Source organism: Saccopteryx leptura, chromosome 12 (genome assembly GCF_036850995.1).
Source record: "Saccopteryx leptura isolate mSacLep1 chromosome 12, mSacLep1_pri_phased_curated, whole genome shotgun sequence".
NCBI lineage: Eukaryota > Metazoa > Chordata > Mammalia > Chiroptera > Emballonuridae > Saccopteryx > Saccopteryx leptura.
The window spans coordinates 21986558-22004843 of NC_089514.1; the positions used below are offsets into that span (position 1 = coordinate 21986558).

The following is an 18286-nucleotide window of genomic DNA, read 5'->3' on the forward strand; positions in this document are numbered from 1 at the left end:
AATTGAAAGAAAATTCAGTATTCTGGGAATCACTATTTTGCCCACAGGAATTATTTCTCAAAAAAAAATACACGTACTTAAAAGTGTTTTGAAATAGGATGAACTTCACTCATTTTAAGAAGTAGTTTGTATAGGGTTTGCATCCCTTTAGTAAATTTCTGCTTTTAGAGATTTCTGTATTCTGAGCTTCTAAGAATTACGCAGAGCTTCATGAACAAAACAAGACTGATTGTTTTTATATAAAGAAAATCTGATTTAGGCTCAAAATCTTTCGTGAATAATTGCATACTCTTGAGTGAAAAAAAACCAAAAACTCCATTGCAGACTCAGTTTATAGGTCTGAGAAATGGTACCCATGGCTTCCTGCATGGAGAGTCTGCCAGTAAATAAATGAGAGTATCTGGGAAATTGCTTTGAACTCTCTGAAGATAAGTTGCTGCATATATTCAATTCTAAGGTAATTAATAAAATATCCGAGTGGCAAAGTATCTTTTTTCAATAACTTCCTCAGTTTTTAAATATTATGTGAGTGCTTGATTTGTATGCTGTGCATACCTATAGCGAATATGTATCTTGTTTGCCAGTTAGAGGGGAATATATCATGCACAATAATTTGCACCATAATGAAAGCTCTAGCAGGTTATATGACTGGAGGGGTTAGAATTCTGAATCATCTCTTGTGTGCTTTTTAACTAAGTAAAGGCAGTCTTCCCAGGGGCAGAAAAAAAAAAAACCACCTACAAACTGCACACTCCATCCAATCACGTAAAGACAAATCAGCCTTCAGGCAAATCAAATGTCTTCATTAAAGCTTACCCGGACTTGGCATTCTGCCCATCTTTTCCCAATCCCTTAACAATATATTTTCACAAACAGTTGAAAACATGCATGCATACTGAAAGAGCATACGTTTTGCAATGTTACTTTTTAAGAAACAAGGAGCTCTTCAGCTCGGGAAAGACAATGGCTTGAGAAAAGGAAAGCTCCCTTCCAAGTTTGCAGCCTGTAAATCTGAGATTAGTGGGTGGGGGCGAGGTGTGCCCCGGTGCATAAATAGAGGCCGGGCCTCGGCCAGCACACTAGGAAGCCTGGACGCATCAAGGCCACCTGGCTCGCAGGAACAGGTGGGTGGGGACAGCCAGGTAAGTAAGGCTCCTGACAATAGCGTTTGCTGGAAAGGCACTCACTAGAGTCAGCTCTGGCCTCTGATTAGTGTATGATTGATTCAAGGGCAATGAAGTGGGATTTGGAGAGGGAATAAATGGAACTTTCGTAAAGGTTTACTGGGGCCTTTCTTTGGCCTGAATGGGCAAAGTGCTACGTTGCTGAGCTTTCTGCCTTTTGGAAACAGGAGCTTTGAAAGTGGGTGAAGACTAGGTGTTTTCAAGTGTGGGACAGGGCTCTGGGTCTCCTGTCGTGCTCTGGTCACCGTCTAATGCTCTGCTTCTCACCCACCACCTAAAGCACAGGCCTGCAGCGTGGGAGCCTCAGCTCAGACCTCCCCCTTGCAATTGCAACTCAGAATATCGGTTCCCTTTCTCTCTCTGGTGTAAAGAGACTGTTGTTGCATCTTCGATCTTTAAATTCATGGAAAGACTTTGAAAGAAATCTGGCAGCTTTCCTGAAGCAGCTATGAACAGGGACACTGAAACCTCCTGCAAGTTCATTCCTTGCTAGAGAAGACAGGAATAGAGGGAGCAATAGAAAGTGCTGGTCTCGTAGTGTGAGTGTGTGCGTGTCTCCAAATGGTCAAGGTCTTCCACAGTTAGCACTGTATTGAGATGGTTTATGCAGGAAGTTTGCAGAGCAGAGTCCATTCACATTATGAAAACTCAATAGAGTGAAACTCAGAAAGTCAGCCCACAGCAGGATGTTTGCACAGCAAGGGCTCTGGAAGACGAAATCGAGTCCTTCTGCCATAAAACACGTGTCAAATATCAATAGTTCCAACCTGTAAGCTGCGGAGCTGTCGCAAGGGCTCCTTATAGCCACTTGCACAAGAACTGTCAATGAATTTAATAGGTGAAATGCTTCACCACCAGTTTAGGGGTATTTAAATATACATATATATGGAGAGGGGGGGGGAGAGAGAGAGAGATTGTTGCTCTAAATGAAATACAAAACCAAATGTTTGCTTATCAATTCAAAGTAGCTTTTTGCCATGATGTTTCTAAGTCAACTCATATTCAAAAAGTACAATTATTCTCACATAAAAGTTCTTGTTTTTTTTTAAACATTAAAAATTAAAGTCTTTTTACCAAGAGGGCTAGGAATTGTTGACCTTGTAGAGTATTTGAGTTGTTTCTGCAGAACGCTAGGATGCAAAACTTGTTATTGGCATTTCCACATCTCTATCAGTAGGAAACGAAGACAATGTATCTTTGCTTTGGGTTTGTATACTTTTGCATAAGACATTTTGTGGCTACATACTACTACTTGCATCATTACTGGCAGGTTTAATATTAGGTATCACCTGGACTTGGTGATTAACAACATTCCCCACCCCCCCAAATCAGCAAAAGTTCCCACTCAAGTTATCAGAATGTGAAAAACTTTCCCCCTTAAAATAGTAAGCAGAGATAGTCCATCCTGCTTCCTTTGCAGAGTTTATATTGCTTTAATTCAAAACCTACGCCAATATTAGAATTCGATATTTCTTTTTTTTTTTTTTTTTTGTATTTTTCTGAAGCTGGAAGCGGGGAGAGACAGTCAGACTCCTGCATGCGCCCAACTGGGATCCACCCGGCACGCCCACCGGGGGGCGACGCTCTGCCCACCAGGGGGTGATGCTCTGCCCCTCCAGGGCGTCGCTCTGTTGTGACCAGAGCCACTCTAGCGCCTGGGGCAGAGGCCAAGGAGCCATCCCCAGCACCCGGGCCATCTTTGCTCCAATGGAGCCTCGGCTGCAGGAGGGGAAGAGAGAGACAGAGGAAGGAGAGGGGGAGGGGTGGAGAAGCAGATGGGCGCTTCTCCTGTGTGCCCTGGCCAGGAATCGAACCCGGGACTCCTGCACGCCAGCCGACGCTCTACCACTGAGCCAACCGGCCAGGGCCGAATTCGATATTTCTTTTTAAGCTGTTTCAGTCTTTGGCTTTGCAAATTTTGGTCCCTAGATAATAGTGAGTGGTTTGCTTGTGCAACTCTGCTGGCTTTCTCTCTCCCTCACTCTGGAATCTTCTCTTGTCATTCACTCTCCTGTTCCCGGGCCTCTGCTTCACAGCAGTGTAACCTCCCCTAACAATTAACTGTAGAATACTGGAAAAGATGGGGGGGGGGACACAACTAACAAAGAGACAGCCATGGGGTCGCTCTCCCTCTGTCAGAGTCCCATAGAATACTTCTGTGCATTCTGGTGCATGCCCACAACCACCTACTTGTGCATGCCCACTGTGCGAGTCAGAGCTGACATATTTCAGTCAATTCAGAACTAATCGACAGAGTTTGAATAAATATTACACTGGGGCTAGTGTTTCCAGTTAAGTGATAAAGTTGGCAGGTTTTACATTAAATAAGGAATCACTTTACTCAGATTTTAGTCTTCAATGGCAATGTCCGCATTTTGACAGAAGGCTAGAGAAGTGTGTATATTTAGGGTGATTGTTTCAGGACAGAGGAATGGAAGCCACACCACAAAAGGGTAAGATCAGGGGCCTTGGTTTGGTACCCGTCTCACAAATCTGCATCTCTGGATTTCCGATTCTTTATCTATAAAATGAGGCACTGGGGAGGTGGGCAAACAGGAGGTAACTAATAAGGTGCCCTCTGCGCTAAATGTTTTAAATATAACATTTAAGTGTACATTCCTTTAGCTATGAGAGTATCTACATCTATTTATTTTCTTAAAATACATCTATGTTTTTACTGTAAATTTCAGTGGAGATCTACATCAGTATATTTACATATATCTGTAGAGAAAGAGAGAGAGAGAGAAAGTTAGGAAGGAAGGAAGGAAGGAAGGAAGGAAGGAAGGAAGGAAGGAAGGAAGGAAGGAAGGAAGGAAGGAAAGAAGGGAGGGAGGGAGGGAGGGAGGGAGGGAGGGAGGGAGGGAGGAAAAGAAAGAAAGAAAGAAAGAAAGAAAGAAAGAAAGAAAGAAAGAAAGAAAGAAAGAAAGAAAGAAAGAGAAAAGAAAGAAAGGAAGGAAGGGAGGAAGGGAGGAAGGGAAGGAGGAAGATACATATCACAGTATGTATTCTTAGGAAATTTCTGTGGAAAGTAGTTTTTCAGTCCAACTGCATGTTTTCAAACTCAGCTAAGCCTCAATTCCTGTTCTAATCCATAGTTGTGATGCAGTCTGAAGATACTGAAGACCACTAATTCCCTTTTGTTTTATTGATTTTTTTACTTCTTTGTTTGTTTGAATGATCAGATTTGCCATGGAGAAGATTTCAGTGTCAACATTCTTACTCCTCGTGGCCCTGTCCTACTCTCTGGCCAAAGACACCACTGTGAAACCAGGGGCTAAGAAGGACCCAAAGGCCTCTTCCCCCAAACTGCCCCAGACCCTCTCCCGAGGTAGGAGCCAGCTTCTCGTCGGCTTCCAATGCCATTTAACTGGGAAGCTGAGACCTGTGTGATGAACATATTCTTGAATGTGTTCCTTCTAGATTTACCAAAATGTATAATTATTTCTACTTTCTCTAGAGCTCTTTCTTCTTTAGTATCAAAGTATATATCCCAGTCATTATCACTGCCTTTCAACAGCTTTGGGTCGGAAACTATAATAGCTTTAAATATACTGGTTCATTTTGTCCTAGGTTGGGGTGATCAACTCATCTGGACTCAGACATATGAAGAAGCTTTATACAAATCCAAGACAAGGTAAAGATGAGGACTGTGCAGTTCTCAAAGTGCTCAAGAGCACCCTCTAGTGATGTGTAGCCATACAGGAAATCCTACTCAGTAAAAATTCTCCAATCCTTTTCTTTTAAAGCAACAAGCCCTTGATGATTATTCATCACCTGGATGAATGCCCACACAGTCAAGGTAATTTATTCTGCTAAATATAATTTCTTTTACAGACTTTTAGCGTTAGCGCCAAGGTTTGGATCACTCATCTTGATAGGCTTAGCACCTAGCACAGTTAAATAAAAAATAATATTTCATGTAGTAAAAAGATATTTAGAGTAACCTCAAATACTTCCACGTATTATGTTAACCAATGGTGCATATTTGGGGAGAAAAAGAAATGAGCTCTCGGATTCATCCTTGACATCTTTCTCTTTATCCCACATCCAATACATCAACAAATACCACTGACTTTGCCTCCAGAATACATCCTAAAGCTAGTGCCAGCTTCATGACACGTGACCTGTGCTTAGAGGGTTCCCATATTGGTTTAAAGTCCTATGGTCACTGTCTTCAATTTATTTTTTATTTTACTTTTTTTTTTTTTTTTTTTTTACTGATTTTAGCAAGAATGAAATGGAGAAAGAGAGACAGGAACATCAATTTGTTCTTGTATGTGCCCTGAATGGGGATCAAACCCACAACCTCTGTGCTTTGGGCCAATGTGCTTTGGACCAACTGAGTCATCCAGCCAGGGCCAAATTCTTAATAATATTTGAACATGGGGCTCCATAGTTTAATTTTGCACTGGGCTCCATATATTATGTAGGTCCTGCTCAAATCTAGCCACTTATTGCCCAAACCAAGATCTAGAACAGGGGTGTCAAACTCAACTCAGCATGTGGGCCACAGAGCAAGATCACAGCCGTTTGGCGGGCCGCACTAGGTCTACAAAAGGCAACTGTTACGCAACACTTTTCAGTGTCACAAAATGACCAGAAACTGTAGTTCGCATCACAACTGCTGTTAACTAAGCTAATAATATCTAGCTAGGATGCTAGAGAAATGAAAAATACAAGTAGGCCCCTAGGCTTACTTAATTTTATCCAAAATATTTTGGACTTCATGGATTAGTCTGCGGGCCGTACAAAATTGTTCGGCGGGCCGCATGTGGCCCGCGGGCCACGAGTTTGAGACCCCTGATCTAGAATATTATAACAGCTGCCTAACTGGTCACCCTACAGTCAGTTCTCCATACAGATGACCAAATAAAGCTGTTCAACACAAATCAGATCCTATCAGTCATGTGCTTGATCAAGTGGCTCCTACTCACAAGTAAAATTAAATCCAGATTCCTGACCACGGCCTACAAGGCTGGACACAAGCTGGTCTCTGGCTCCCCCATTCTTTCCACTCTCCTCATTTTCTCTCTGTTCCATCTCTGCGTGGCCTCTGTGCTTCCTCCCAAACACCTGAGCTCATTTCTGCCTCAGGACTATTGGTCTGAGAGTCCCCGTCACCTAGTGTGGCTAGTGTGGCATACACCCCAAATCTTACAACGGGTCACTCTCTCACTTCTTTGTCCCACTCAGAGAGATCTGTCCTGACCACTCTGTATCTCTTAAACCTCTTGCTGTGCTTTATTTTTCTTCAAAATACATATCTCCACCTGAAATTATTAAGACAGGTATTTATTTATTGATGAGCTGTCCCCTACACAGGCATTTGAGCTTCACAAAGAAAGTACATTACTTTTCCCCCTACTGCTCTACTTCAGGGCATAAAACAGTGCTTACTGCTGAGTAGCCACTGAAAAAATAAATAAATGGATGATGGATGGATGGATGGATGGATGGATGGATGGATGGATGGATGGATGGATGGATGAATGGATGGATGTGTGGATGGATGGATGGATGGATGGATGGATGGATGGATGGATGGATGTGTGGATGGATGGATGGATGGATGTGTGAATGGATTGATGGATGGATGGATGGATGGATGGATGGATGGATGGATGGATGGATGGATGGATGGATGTGTGGATGGATTGATGGATGTGTGGATGGATGGATGGATGGATGGATGGATGGATGGATGGATGGATGGATGGATGGATGGATGTGTGGAATGGAAGGCAAAAAGCAAAGGTAGTCAATAGCCTAGATATTACCACTGTAATCATTTGCTGAAAGGACCATGTTGAACAGTGTGTTAAAAAATAGAATTCAACTTAAAAACAAAAAACAGAGAACAATGTTTTTAACTGGAGCTGAGATGGATGCTTAATGATTTTTCTTTATATTATAGCTTTAAAGAAAGCATTTGCCGAAAATAAAGAAATCCAGAAATTGGCAGAGCAGTTTATCCTCCTCAATCTAGTTGTAAGTTTCCTTTTCATCATCGCTGATATTTCTCCAGGGCTCATTATCCAAAACAGATGATCTGTTTTCTCTATACATCTTAATCATATGTGGGCTAAACTGGGATCTCTTCCAAATACTCAACTCAAAGACCAGAGAGAAAAAAAAAAACGATACTTTATTTCATTAACAATCTACCTTTCATGTTGTTTTTACTCGGTAATTAATAACTTTAGGTTGACTGAAAAATACTCTCTCCTGTGGTTAGGATTTTCTCTGTTGCTGTAATAATTGGAAGGTTTTTGTATTTTGCAAATTACCTTCCCGTAGTCCTGGCTGCTCTACACCCATTTCCTCTCCGTCTCCTCTTTGCCTGGAAGACAAAGCTTTCTGGTGGTCCAAATCTAATCCTGCCACGTGCCCTTAGCCTCCAGCATCCCCACGGCTCCAGCATCCCCACGGCTCCAGCATCCCCACGGCTCCAGCATCCCCACGGCTCCGCCATCACCACCCCTCCTGATGTTCCAGCTTTCTGCTTTTCATCATAACTCTCGAGTCGAGTCGGTCTCTCTCTCTCTCTTTCATGTCTTTCCCTCCTGCTCTGCATCCTAGTCTGCACTAACTTATTATTTCACATATGTAACCTGCCTCTCTGTCTATAACTGTGGGAAAGATGCACCTCTACAGTATCTTCGATGCCCAGCCCAGTAATGGACACATTTTTTTTTTTTTTCGTATTTTTTTCGAAGTTGGAAACGGGGAGGCAGTCAGACAGACTCCCGCATGCGCCCAACTGGGATCCACCCGGCATGCTGGGGTGTTGCTCTGTTGCATCCAGAGCCACTCTAGCGCCTGAGGCAGAGGCCATGGAACCATCCCCAGCGCCCGGGTCATCTTTGCTCCAATGGAGCCTTGGCTGCGGGAGGGGAAGAGAGAGACAGAGAGGAAGGAGAGGGGGAGGGGTGGAAAAGCAGATGGGTGCTTCTCCTGTATGCCCTGGCCCGGAACCGAACCCGGGACTCCTGCACGCCAGGCTGACACTCTACCACTGAGCCAACTGGCCAGGGCCTTGGACACATTTCTGTATTAACATGTTTGAAAATAACTAAAGAGTAAACAAACTAAAAGCTGCTTTAAATTTTTTTTTAATCTTAGTATGAAACAACTGACAAGCACCTTTCTCCTGATGGCCAGTATGTCCCCAGGATTCTGTTTGTTGGTGAGTAAGAGACAGTGACGGGGACACACTGGGGAAATGACACCTGGGTTCCCATGGCTCCGCCTCTGCCCCCCTGACCCTCCCCTGCCGCTCCACCTGGGCTCTGGGGAGGGAGGGAGGGGCTTAACGTTCTTTAAAGTCTCACAAAATATTTTCATCAGAAAATTGTGAGCTTCCAGTTATTTCGACTGGTGACCTTTTTTCCTCACGTGCTAATTTGAACTTTTCATCTTCTGCCACAAATACATCTGAGAAGGAAGCAGCACCCTGTTAAGTGTGAAAATGTGTTGATCACTTTCCTAAATACAGGGGTGGGCAAAAGTAGGTTAATAATAACAATAAAAAATATACGAGAATATAAGAATTAATAATACAAGGATAAACTCTGTGTTTCACATACAACGGTAAATCTACTTATGCCCACCCCTGCACAACAGGCCTATAAATACTTACTTTAATCAGGCAAACTTTCAGTTTGTGGATTGGATATTTCTCTCTGACATTGCTGATAATTACCTTAGGAAACTTATGAATATGAGTTTTTTGTTTGTTTTTGTTTTTTTTTTTGTTTTTTTGTATTTTTCTGAAGCTGGAAATGGGGAGAGACAGTCAGACAGACTCCCACATGCGCCCGACTGGGATCCACCCAGCATGCCCACCAGGGGCGACGCTCTGCCCACCAGGGGGCGATGCTCTGCCCCTCCGGGGCATCGCTCTGCAGCGACCAGAGCCACTCTAGCACCTGGGGCTGAGGCCAAGGAGCCATCCCCCGTGCCCGGGCCATCTTTGCTCCAATGGAGCCTTGGCTGCGGGAGGGGAAGAGAGAGACAGAGAGGAAGGGGGGGTGGAGAAGCAAATGGGCACTTCTATGTGACCTGGCCGGGAATCGAACCTGGGTCCCCCGCACGCCAGGCCGACGCTCTACCGCTGAGCCAACCGGCCAGGGCTGAATATGAGTTTTAAAAAAAATTACAGTTGCCAAGCTCGTTCCTGCTGCTGCAACTTTGTATATGCTGTTTCCTCTATGGAAAGCTTTTCATAATTATTAGGTAATTGTTTCATATTTCCCCCTATGGGACTGTAAGCTCCGTGCGGCAGAGACTGTATCTGTTTCTGGTCACCATGATATTTTCAGTATGACCCTGTTTTAGGCTCATAAAAAGTATTTCTTAGATTACTGAACAAATTAATGGAACTTGGCTTTGATCAAAATCATCCTGACTGTAAGGCAGTCCGTGACTAAATCCGTCACACAGAAAAGAGCTTACTCTAATCAAGTGGCTCACCTATGTAATTCCTCCAAGTTCACACTGAATGTACAAAACGGCAGAGAAAAAGGAAAGGGGGAGAGGAGGAAGGCTGAACTAGAGCTTGATACATTGGATTGGGTTAAGACTTAGAAAATTTAGAACCCTGGAAATTGAGAGTGACTTTATAGGTCACCCGGTCTTACCTTGTGCACAAAATCTGTTGGCGGTATTCCCATCTAAGAGCATTTTGGAGGTTCTAGCAAGAGAGCGCAGCTACTCGTCTACCCTTGACTGAAGAACGGTCCTCTCCTCTAGCGGGGAAGGTCGTCCCCTTCGACCGAGCGCGCAGCTTCGGGAGGGACGCACATGGAGCGGTGAGGGAGGAAGGGGACACCCGCCTAGCCAGCCAGATCCGCCGAATCAACCCTGGCGATCAATGCGGTGACAGATGTCACAGCCAGATCGCCCTCACATCCCCATCTAAGAGCATTTTAACCCACGTTCAGTCCCATCAGTCACGAGAACCAACTCCATCTCCAGGTGGCTCACGGTCCGGCTGAGTTCTCCACGCCACCTGCACATTAGAATCACCTGGTAGATGTTTAAAAATAAGCTGCGTTGGCCACAGCTCAAACCAATTAAATACAATGTCTAGGGGTGGGACACAGACCTGCATCATTTTTTTGAAGCTCTCCAGGTGACCCCATTGTGCAGCCAGGGTTGTGAGACCACTGCAGGGAATTTAAAAGCCTCTGTGTTAATTTATCACCAGGATTCGACCAGGTGTTTGTATTTATTCCCTGCACCAAGCAGTAGCAGGCCTTAGTCTTTGTTGAACAAAAGCATGTCTGCTTCTTGTAATTTATGTTGGTCCTAGTCCAGTGTCCTGAAATGACAGACACTGTCCAAAAACTAGTGACAGACATTGCAAACACACAGCCAGGTGCTTCTTCTTCTTCTTCTTTTTTTTTTAAGAACTTTTTTTTTTTATTTTTTGTATTTTTCTGAAGTTGGAAACGGGGAGGCAGTCAGACAGACTCCTGCATGTGCCCGACCGGGATCCACCCAGCATGCCCACCAGGGGGCGATGCTCTGCCCATCTGGGGCATTGCATTGTTGCAACCAGAGCCATTCTAGCACCTGGGGCAGAGGCCATGGAGCCATCCTCAGCGCCCGGGCCAACTTTGCTCCAATGGAGCCTTGGCTGCGGGAGGGGAAGAGAGAGACAGAGAGAAAGGAGAGGGGGAGGGGTGGAGAAGCAGATGGGCGCCTCTCCTGTGTGCCCTGGCCGGGAATCGAACCCGGAACTCCTGCACGCCAGGCCGACGCTCTACCGCTGAGCCAACCGGCCAGGGCTTCAGCCAGGTGCTTCTCACGCATCCTCTTCCCCTAGGTTCCAGGATGGTCACTCCAGGCTCTCTTGGTCACCTCTAGTAGGACAAAGGCGCTAGGTTTCTGTGCATCCCAGTACTATCTCCCTTTTGGATACGACTTATTTTAATACCTTTATGTGTCAATGACAGTTTCATGTTACCATAAAACAGGAACAAATAGATTTAGATAATGCATAAAGGGTGACTCCTAAATCTTTTAAATAAATAACAAATAGAAAGGGGTACTTACATGCTTACTTGACCTTTGCTGCTCTTAGAGCTTACCTTCTTTTATTCATTAAAAAAAAGGTTGGTTTTGAACATTAGCATTGGATGTGTGTTTTAATTTTCTAGGTTGCTTTTGGTAACAACACATTTCAGTGACATCATAGTCATTTCAAAGGTTTAAAATAATTCCTTAGTAGAGGCCAGTTTTTTTACCCAAAACGTAAACACCGCCCCGACAATATGTATTATCCTGTTTCCAGGTTGCTATAGATAGGACAGCAGGGTTCATATCCTCTTCCACAAATAGCGCGTGCAGTTGTTGACCGCTCCCAGCCCGGCGTGGGGTCCTGACCGCTAGAGGCCGCTCCGGAGCGGATGGAGGGGACTGAGCAGGATGCACGCTGTGTCCCTTTCATGGGACGGGACATATACATGGGCCTGGTCCTGCAATGTGGCGAGTGCAAACAGAGCACGCCATCCTCTTTTCCTTTTCCTTGTAGATCCATCCCTGACCGTTAGAGCCGACATCACTGGAAGGTACTCGAATCGTCTCTATGCTTACGAACCTTCGGACCTGGCCCTGCGTGAGTGCGACCTCCTTTGAACATCCCTATTGGTGGTGGTGGGGGGGGGGGGGTAGAGGCCACCTGACGACAACGAAGGTCAGGAGAGCTGTTCGGGGACCCCAGAGAATCAGCTTGACTAACTAGCCCCCTCACTTTGATCTCATTTTTAAAAATTTTAATCAAAGATGAGTAATTTAAATTAGGTTTGCTTTCTCTAGGAGGATTCTACGACCATATTATGACCTGGTTTTCAGGTTTTTCTCTCGGGCACGCTCACAACTTCTTGTATCACAGAATTGAGTACAATGGTTGTGATAACGTGCATGCTTTTTTAAGGTTTTGTGTGGGTTTTTTTTCCAAATAATGAAAGTGAAATAACAATCTAGCTTGTTGACTTTGAATTCAAGTTCAGTTTTAACGATCAATAGTACATACAAAAAGCAGGCTGCAAATAGTTGAGAGACTCACTTCCCCAGAGAGAGCTCAGTGAGAGGTTGTGCCTGCTTGTGACAGCTAATTAGTCCTTCTGGGAAGAAAACTGGGTTTTGTCCTTGGAACCAATTCTGCTCGATGACTAGTGGCGGTCTAGCGGGGTGCTGCCCAGGATGTTAGACTTCAGCCACACATAGCTGTTTAATCGTAAATTTAAATGACTTATAATGTAAGATTCAGTTCCTCAGTCACACCGATCACTTTTCAAGTACTCAATGCCAAGGCACTGAACATTTTTCACTATCACAGAAATTCTCGTTATTTTGGGAAGGGTTTTGAGGCTCTGTCTGGGCAGCAGAAAGATGATCGGGGCCCATTAGCCATGCCTTAGGTGGGCGCTAGAACCAAGGGAAGCACATGCCTGCTGTGGATTATTCTCAGGATAACAGCCAGCTATGGACCGTTCTCAGGATAACAGCACGTACCTTAAGACCTTGGAATCCTTCAAGGCCGGTATCCTGCACAGGTACAATCATAGTACCTTGTAGAACAGGTAGGTAATAAATATTGGAAGAGAGATGGATGGTAATAAAAGCCATTCCACATGATTTTGGAAAATAATTACAATAACATTAGCAACTTTTCACCCTATGATACAATGGTACCCCATTAAACAATGAATAGAATACTCCAGTTTGGGGGTTTACTATATCTATTAATATAATTTCTGGTCGCGTCTTGACTCACATAACTTTTTTGCCCATTAGTTCTCGACAACATGAAGAAAGCGCTCAAGTTGCTAAAGACTGAATTGTAGAGAAAACAGAAATATGCATGCTCTTCCGTCTGTGTTCGGCCCTGAGACCTGGGACCACGCGGGGACTTGAGAAGACTGAGGAGGCAGAAGCATGGGCAGAAACGCTCAGTAGATTACAGTGTAATGTTACAACAGCTATTTTTTTAAAATTTGGTTTCCAGTATACACGTATGAAAACAATATTGTATACTACCATAGTGAGCCATACTTTTTAAAAAAAATAATAAATCCTTTAGGGGTGTTAAACTGTTCCTTTTTATTTTTTTATTTTCCAACTTAGTCCTTCACAGAAAAGCTACTGGGTTCATTCACCAAATAGACTTTTGGACACACGGTGTTCAAAGCGTGGAGACAAGGCAAAAATAGTTCAAGCAGTGAAGACCAAAGTCAGTCAAAGTTATCATCTCTCCTCACTACAGCTTCTCACTGGGTGACTGAACTAGATACCAGCTTAATCAACATGGAATATGTTTCAGTGTAAAAGAGTGATAAGCATCCCAAGAAAATCCGGTACCTTAGTGGAAAACAACCCCTCTCCTGGCCTGAAACTCCTGTGTCCACAATAATTCCATTTCAGTTAGATGATGCCCAACTTAATACTCTCAGAGAAAGCCTCTAGCATGTTGCTTTCTCCCTCAGAAGACTAGCTCTGGGAAGAGGCCATTCAAAGAACATCTGTACCCGGCATCACACGCTACAGAGATCCCGAGAATTAGCCTAATAATACATTTGGGTCTCTCAGGTTTTAGAGTCCTGGCCTGGAAAAAATTCAATTGAATTGTTCCCATCTTCATCACCAAAATGGGACTGGCCAGGATAAGAGCAAAGGGCCGTGACATCCTGTCTGTGGGGTAGAGATCAGAGGTCACTATTTATCTTTGGAAAAGCTGGGAGAGGGTGTGGCATCAGATAGGGGAGCAGAGTCAGCTACTTTTAACTCTTCTCTGCCTGACAAGTTAGAACTGTATTGATTTCTTCACTGGACATTGGATAAGCTCACATTCATTGTCATAGAGACGTCTTTTAGCACCCAGCCCCACTGATGTCTTCAGCCCCTGAATGGCTGGGGTGTTCTGTACAATGCTTTGGATTTTGATTATCTACTTCTTGTCTTGAATAACTTTTTTTCTAGACAGGTTCTTTTCTGAATAGATTCTTGGGCATTATTAACTTTTCCAGGGCAGATAATCTAGTTTAAACACTTTCCTCCTTCACAGTACTCTGACAGAGCTAGTCACTAATAGGTTCCGAACACATGTTGATTTACTGATATACGAATCCTCAGCAAATATGTCAACAGAGGGACTGGGCTCCCTTCATATAAGTAGGTTATCTACATGTGCTTAAAATGGTGAAATATTCCATTTGAATGTTCTCTGAGGGTTAATGAAAGGAATCAAGAGTTTTCATTTGTATAAACATATATTTTGAATGACAACTTCTAAATTATCCAGGTTTGATCTATAGAACAGCAAAATAATGTTTACTTGTTTATTGGGCTGATGTGAATAAGATTAAGTCCTTAAAACTTATTGAATAACAAAATGTTATTTTAACACCACATATAATTTTAAAAATATAAGTAAATCCTTGGGAAGTCAAAGACAAAGGAAATCTGTTAGAAAAGTATTAAACAGAGCAATAGTCATTTATAAAAAAAATTTAAAAAAAGAGACTGCATGACTTTGACCTCGTCTCCTCTACTTCTGAGAATCTGTCCAAAGAAAATCAATCATTTGAGAAGAACAGAGTTCCGTGAAGATGCCAATGGCAACATTATTTAAACACAAATATGAAAACATAAACAAGAAAAAAAATTGGGAACATCCAAACATAATGATTACACAGTTGGACGCATAGTGCAATATGTTGTCATCTATAAAAGTAATAAACATTACGGAGAAACAAAAAGGATAAATGAAAAAAAAACAACACACAGTAACATTCAGTGAAACATTTTTAAAATTTCGATGCTTTTTGCAACTACAAGATGTGGACCTACATGGGTTAGAAAGGGAAGTCAAGATGTAAACATCAAACCTGTTGTTCAAAGCTCCTGCAGGTATTAGAAAGGTCTGTTCTAAACCCTTCGTGGTCACCTCCCCATCTTTCCTGTGTTTAAATACATTGAAATGAAAGCGTGTCTTGACTACTTCTCTGACTACAAAGGAGTGCAAGAATGCTATGGGACTGGACAGTATTATTTCAAACAGCTGAATAAAAATGTGGGTAACAGTGGGAATGCGAAATGATGTATCCATGTAAAAAATAATGACTGTTCCTCAGAACTTTATATACAGAATGATATGCAATTCAGTGATTCCATTTCTGAGCATGTACCCAAAACAACTGAAAGCAAGGAAAAGGTATCTGTACAATCACATATACAGCAGCATTATTCCCGACAGTCAGGAGGTGGAAGCAACCTACATATCCATCAGTGGAAGAATGGATAGACATGTACTATATGCATACAATATAATTATTACTCAGCTTTTTTTAAAAATTTTATTTATTCATTTTTTTTTTAGAATGAGCGAGAGAGAGAGGGAGAGAGAGAGAGACAGGGGTGAGGAGCTGGAAGCATCAACTCCCATATGTGCCTTGACCAGGCAAGCCCAGGGTTTCGAACCGGCGACCTCAGTATTTCCAGGTCGACGCTTTATCTACTGCGCCACCACAGGTCAGGTCAGCTTTTAAAAAGAAGGAAATTCTGATATATGTTACAACATGGATAAACCTTGCGGACATTTTTGTAAGTAAACCACTCACAAAGGGACGAATGCTGCATGATTCTATTTGTATGAGGTACCTACTTAGCCAAATTCATAGAACGTTGACTGGTGTTGCCAGGGTCTGAAGGGAGAGGGGATAGGAAGTTATTGCTTAACAGGTGCCGATTTTCAGTTTGGGATGATGAAAAAGTTCTGGATGAGGGTGATGGTTATAGAACAATGTGAATGTACTTAATGACTCTGAACCCTAGACTTAAAAATGGTTACAATGATATATTTTATGTTATGTAAGTCTTACAACCTTAAAAACATTTTTAAAATCAGATGTATACGAAGCTACACAACTTAGGGGGCAAAAAGAACTAACTTTTGAAAGAGTTGGTTTAACATAAATCATCTTGTAAGACATTGACATGGGCCATCAACATGGTTGGGTAAACCATTTTTACCTGTTTGAGAGCCATAGTTGTCTTCAAATGATCATTTATGGCCATCTATGTCTGCTTTTTTATTTTTTTCCCTTGTTTATGCACTCAGAAATCCTACATAGCTACTGATGTCCTTATATTTAGCAATCACTGGCGAGAATGGGAGCTGAGGGAAGAACAGAAACAAGTCAAAGGCGAGAACAGAACGTTCCTCACTGCCTCACCAACGAGGCGGGCTTTGCGATCCCAGCCAGGCCAGCCTAACTCTTTTAAAAAGCCACCTGTCAAGTTGTGACCTCATCTACCAAGATCTGAAAGTACGCCAAAATGTTTCCACCCTCCAAGTGACATCAAAGCTTATTTTTTGACATATATTTTTAACTCAAAAACAACTCCCGCAAGCCGTCATTTGAAATATGAACCCCAAGAGCTGATTTTCCGGAGGAGAGGAGAGGAGAAGTTGCCTGGCACATGGCAGGGGGGTCTAACTGGTCCTGTTTCCACGGTCTCAGGGGGTATCTCAGTGACTACAGCTGGCAGGTTGTGACCTGGCATTCCAGATCAACTCCAATATGAAGAGCTCCATCCTCTCCCTCCCTCCCTCCCTCCCTCCCTCCCTCTCTCTCTCTCTCTCTCTCTCTCTCTCTCTCTCTCTGGTGTTGGGTGCAGTATCGCTGGTTGCCCCCTTAAACAGCCTAGAAAACATTCACCAAGGACACATGTTGTACTTTGATTTGGCATAGAGAGCCAGGAGTAAAAATCCACTGCCCCAAACACATCAAGCCCAGAACAGCCTTCCACAAACCCTCTCACACATCCAGAAACCGAGAAAACTCAGTCTTCAGCTTCACAGTCGTAATAAAACAAGAGACGTGCAGATGATCCTATTTGTATAATCGCAGTGCCTGGAAGTATCTTTCTCCTATGAAATACTGTGTAAAAAATGTGATCCCAACTTTCCCGTACCTGCTGGAAAGGACAGTGGTTTCATATATTTACTCAGCGCATTTTCAAAAGGGTGGATAAAGTTTAATCAGGTTAAACAAATATTTATGAAAATTGTAGGAGGAGGTTTTTAGCTTGAGGACACGAAGAACTAAAAGCCACACTCCGGTTTCCCTTCTCTCTCTGAAAGGTTCCATTCAGCGGCGCAGTACTTAGGTCGAACACGCAGAACTGGTTTTATACCAAGCTCATTGCTGCTTAGAAAACGAGAGTATCTGGGATGAATTTACGCCACATGAACTCAGATTTTAGACATTCGTGTCCAACATTTTTCCTTTGTATTAGCATTATATTCTCTAATTAAAATTTCCCTTTTATATCAAGGCTGATTTGGCGAATGTTCTAAAGAAATATTCCTGTAAATAGACTATGTAAATAGGACATAAGAGAAATGTGCAAAAGCAGTCGTTCTTTTCAAATAAATGCCAGGTTTAGAAAAACGGCGTTCCTCCAGTCATCTGCTGTAATTCGAGGACTGATCTGAAACTCACCCTCCTCTGACAGCACGTGTTGTGATGGCTTTTCAGTGACACAGGCCGCGGCCTTCCTGGAACTCTGTTAGCAGTCTGACTTCCCCCGGCTCAGCGCAGCCACGTGGGATTCAGGACGGACCTTCCCAGAGGCTCTGAGAGCCGGCGTTCCAGCTCATTGTGGAATGGGAGCTGTGCGTCTGCAGCCAGGCGCAAGGATCCCGGGGAACCTCCAGGAAGAGGCTGAATAACCTTTAGGTCTCTCTGAGGGAATAGAGAGCCTCACCTGAGTACTTAAAAATGTATTGTTTCTTAACTGGCTAATCACCAGCTCTTCCCCCCTCTTAGAATTCTACAGTTTGCAGCCCTACAGATGCCTCCTCCTCGGGCTCTGATCTTTTTTTTTTTTCTTTTTTTTTTTTTGTATTTTTCTTAAGCTAGAAACAGGGAGAGACAGTCTTGACGGGGGGATCCACCCGGAACGCCACGTGGAGGGGCGTTGCTCTGCCGCGACCAGAGCCACTCTAGCGCCTGGGGCAGAGGCCAAGGAGCCATCCCCAGCACCCGGGCCATCTTTGCTCCAATGGAGCCTCGCTGCGGGAGGGGAAGAGA

The 18286-nt window shown here is 43.5% G+C and overlaps 1 protein-coding gene across 2 annotated transcripts; it reads left to right on the plus strand.

The window, feature by feature from the left end:
• The first annotated feature begins 986 nt into the window (after positions 1-986).
• Positions 987-13287, plus strand: AGR2 (anterior gradient 2, protein disulphide isomerase family member). 2 transcript variants are annotated; one of them, XM_066353870.1, is made up of 8 exons: positions 987-1142; positions 4367-4512; positions 4755-4818; positions 4931-4983; positions 7099-7172; positions 8307-8370; positions 11722-11805; positions 12987-13287. In XM_066353870.1, exons 2-8 carry the CDS (start codon positions 4374-4376, stop codon positions 13034-13036), a joined length of 528 nt encoding a protein of 175 aa, XP_066209967.1. In that variant the 5' UTR covers positions 987-1142; positions 4367-4373; the 3' UTR covers positions 13037-13287. The 2 variants fall into 2 exon arrangements, with proteins under 2 accessions (XP_066209967.1, XP_066209968.1); XM_066353871.1 differs by having other exon boundaries at positions 1041-1124.
• The last annotated feature ends 4999 nt before the right edge of the window (positions 13288-18286 follow it).

What these genes read in the sequence shown, in the direction of transcription:
- AGR2 (XM_066353870.1), top strand. Translation starts at nt 4,374, where the DNA reads ATGGAGAAGATTTCAGTGTCAACATTCTTACTCCTCGTGGCCCTGTCC. An exon ending in TTATCCTCCTCAATCTAGTT is followed by an intron (nt 7,173 to 8,306) that starts GTAAGTTTCCTT and finishes TTTTAATCTTAG; the next exon opens with TATGAAACAACTGACAAGCA. An exon ending in CCCCAGGATTCTGTTTGTTG is followed by an intron (nt 8,371 to 11,721) that starts GTGAGTAAGAGA and finishes TTTTCCTTGTAG; the next exon opens with ATCCATCCCTGACCGTTAGA.